The 3,342-nt window shown below is 45.8% G+C and overlaps 1 protein-coding gene across 1 annotated transcript in view; it reads left to right on the forward strand.

Annotated features, from left to right (window-relative positions):
- Positions 1-3,087, forward strand: part of ptprnb (protein tyrosine phosphatase receptor type Nb) — a 47,493-nt gene extending 44,406 nt beyond the window's left edge. Inside the window, exons 22-23 of the mRNA XM_076302488.1 lie at positions 657-730; positions 1,357-3,087. Of these exons, the coding sequence (XP_076158603.1) occupies positions 657-730; positions 1,357-1,428 (146 nt within the window). The 3' untranslated portion in view covers positions 1,429-3,087. The remainder of the gene's footprint in view (positions 1-656; positions 731-1,356) is intronic.
- Positions 3,088-3,342: the final 255 nt, after the last annotated feature.

Genomic DNA, 3,342 nt, shown 5'->3' on the forward strand with positions numbered 1-3,342 from the left:
TGCATCAAGCACTTAGAGCCAGATCACAGACAGTGGTCTGTGTTCACCACCACACATTTGTGTGTGTGTGTGTGTGTGTGTGTGTGTGTGTGTGTGTGTGTGTGTGTGTGTGTGTGTGTGTGTGTGTGTGTGTGTGTGTGTGTGTGTGTAAGAACATCAGGAGAGGCAGCAGTCTGTGAGTGCTACCGTGTACAGCATCCCAGCTGCCACCCGTTATAAACTTGCCGTCTTTACCAACCACAACAGGAGGAGGAGAGAGGAGGGAGATGGAGAGAGAGGGAGGGAGATGGAGAGAAAGAGGGAGAGAGAGAGGGAGAGAGAGAGAGAGGGAGAGAGAGAGAGGGAGGGGGGGTGGAGAGAGAGAGGGGGAGAGAGAGAGAGGGGGGGGGGATGGAGAGAGAGAGATGGAGAGAGAGAGGGAGATGGAGAGAGAGAGAGAGAGGGAGATGGAGAGAAATGGAGATGGAAAAAGGACGAGATGTGTAATTTACTTTTGTTGTAGGCTGTATGAGATCATGGTGAAGAAGAGCAGACAGCAATAGTAATTAATTACTGTGTGTGTGTGTGTGGTGTGTGTGTGTGTGTGTGTGTGTGTTTCTCTGTGTGTGTGTCTGTGTGTGCATAATCAGTGCTTCACTAGTGTGCTCCCTTTTCAGGAGTAAAGGAGATCGACATTGCTGCTACCCTAGAGCATATCCGAGACCAGAGACCAGGAATGGTGCGCACCAAGGTAATACACACACACACACACACACACACATACACACACACACACACACACACACACACACACACACACACAGACACATATATATACACATACACTCGCACACATCTTATTGCCTATGTAGGAGATGAGCCCCTAAACCCAATACAAACTCAAATGATGTGGCCTTAACCTACTATTGCACAATGTTAATGTAATGTGTGTCATATGGGACTGGCATACAGCTGGTGTTCCCCATGTGTTCTACCCTGTGACCTGCCCACACAGGGGCGTGGGACTGATTACTAGACCCCCAAGGGGAGGGATGGCCCTTGAAAAGTCTGGGATATATTATTATTATATTAATTATGGGGGCCCATCCAGACTCTCAGGATCTTGTGCTACAACCCTGCACAATGATGAATATCACATAGGTTTTGCATGCACTTTTATTGATGGTGTGACAAAAATTTGAAATTATTTCTGGTGATCAAACTGTGAATTTGTGAATAAAGGTTACGAATACGAATACGAAAAACGTTATTATCCACAAAGTGGAAATTCGTGTTTAGTTTCACCATTCAGCACACAGCTGAAAGCTGAAAGTGTGTGTGTGTGTGTGTGTGTGTGTGTGTGTGTGTTGTTCACAGGACCAGTTTGAGTTTGCTCTCACTGCCGTAGCTGAAGAGGTGAATGCCATTCTGAAGGCCCTTCCACAGTGAGACCAGCCCCAACAGAACACTTCCAGACACACACACACACACACACGCACATACATATTCACATATACACACTTGCCTACTCTTTTTCTAGTGCCACTTAAAACATTGCCAAACATACAACCCTATATTGTCTATTACTAACACTCTCTCTTGTGCTATCAAAAGCCTGCCAATCAGTAATCACACACACACACACACACCCATAACCACATGGTGATACCTTTGCCCTTACAAAAAAAAGCTTGTGCCAGCAGATACAAACACATACCTCATTCTCACTCACACACACACACACACACACACACACACACACACATTTGCCTACAATACGTGTAAGCGTCAGAAATGTAATTGTCAGGATTGACTTCCTCTCTGGGGTCGAAGCAGAGCTGTTTACTTGCTTGCTTCTCTACCAACGTTATCTTCTGTTTCCCTCTCGTTGTCGCAGTGATCGCCATGGTGATGCAAACCTATCCTTTGCTGCGCCCTGATTGGTGTTTAGAATGTTCTCCCCGTAGCCCTCCCGTGTCCTGAAAGCCAATCAGAGAAGCCGAGAGGGAGAGCTGAGAGAGAGAAAGACATAGAGACATAGAGAGAGGGAGAGATTGCCTGGTAGTGACTCCCTCAGAACCTCCTCCCCTCCACACATGCAAACACTAAAGTCTCAAGGAAAAAAACACCTCCTGAAGTGCTGCGTATGTAGCTTAGCTTAGCTTAGCTTAGCTTAGCTTAGCCTAGCAACATCATCAGTCTATACTGACTCCACTTCTCCCCATTTATCCAGCAGTCTCACACACACACACACACACACACACACATCTGTGTGTGTGCCCCCTCAGTGTTAAGCTCATGGTCTCCATGTTGTTGACCTTCTTCCTCCTCATTCCTGGATGACCCTGAGATGCTAACGCAGCGTCCGTAGAGGTCATTCAGGATTCTCTCTCTCTCTCTCCGTTGCCATGGAGACAGAGGAGCTACAGCCGAGGATTCTGGGATGGACACGTATCACCAGTTTATTCTCACACCTGATTAATGAAGCCATGTCTTAACTGTGGCTGCATGTTTACCGTTCACCAAATCGCTGCCCTGAAAGGTTTGCAAATTGTGTGCAGTGTTCCTCGGAGTGAGTGGTTTGTATTCTAGTGCATCCAAAGCCGTTTGTGCAGGTCAAACGGCTTTGGACTACTAGTGTAGTTAGATGACCGTTATTTATGTAAGAAAAACTCATATAATCATTCTCAGTCTCTAGAGTGCAGTGCCATAGCAGTCACTGCCTGGTTTAAATAATGTGTCACATCACAGTTGAGGATCGACGACGTCTCAGGTTCTACTTTCAGTGTTTGGGTGTAGATCTGCTGAACTGTGGGTGGGGGTTCTTTTGAGTGTGTTAAGGCAGGTGGAGTCAGTGGTTGGTTCTGCTGGGTTCTGTTGGGTTCTGCTTGGTTCTGTTGGGTTCTGCTGGGTGCCCAAATTGTCCAAGTGCTGCAGAAAGGAGTGGAGCATAGCTGGTTCTGTAGAGCGGTTCTCTGTGTCTCTTGGTTCCTTATGGTTCCTCTCGGTCAGTTCCTTTGTCTTTTTCCTGTGCTGCAAATAGACTCTTGTTCTGCTTTACACGTCTAATTGTCCTTCCTGCCTTCTGCGACTCACTCATTCCTCGTACCGTAGATGATTTATGGTTGTGTTTTCTCTTGCAAATGAGTAAAAAAATGAAATAAAAAGATATAAAGCTATGTATTTCAGTAAAGATTATATATCTATTTTGTATCTCGATGTGATGATTAATAAAACTTGTGTGTGAAGTGGTGCAACTGCATCCCGGTGTTTGCTTGTGTGTTTTTCTGTCCTTAACGGAGCACCAAAGGGAAATGATAATGTGAAATGTGACTTTGAATAACAGAAACAAAAGACAAACTC

The sequence above is a fragment of the Alosa pseudoharengus genome, unplaced genomic scaffold, assembly GCF_046254945.1.
Source record: "Alosa pseudoharengus isolate Yale_2024_CS ecotype anadromous, Long Island Sound unplaced genomic scaffold, YU_APseudo_1.1 YU_APseudo_1.1_scf_24, whole genome shotgun sequence".
NCBI lineage: Eukaryota > Metazoa > Chordata > Actinopteri > Clupeiformes > Clupeidae > Alosa > Alosa pseudoharengus.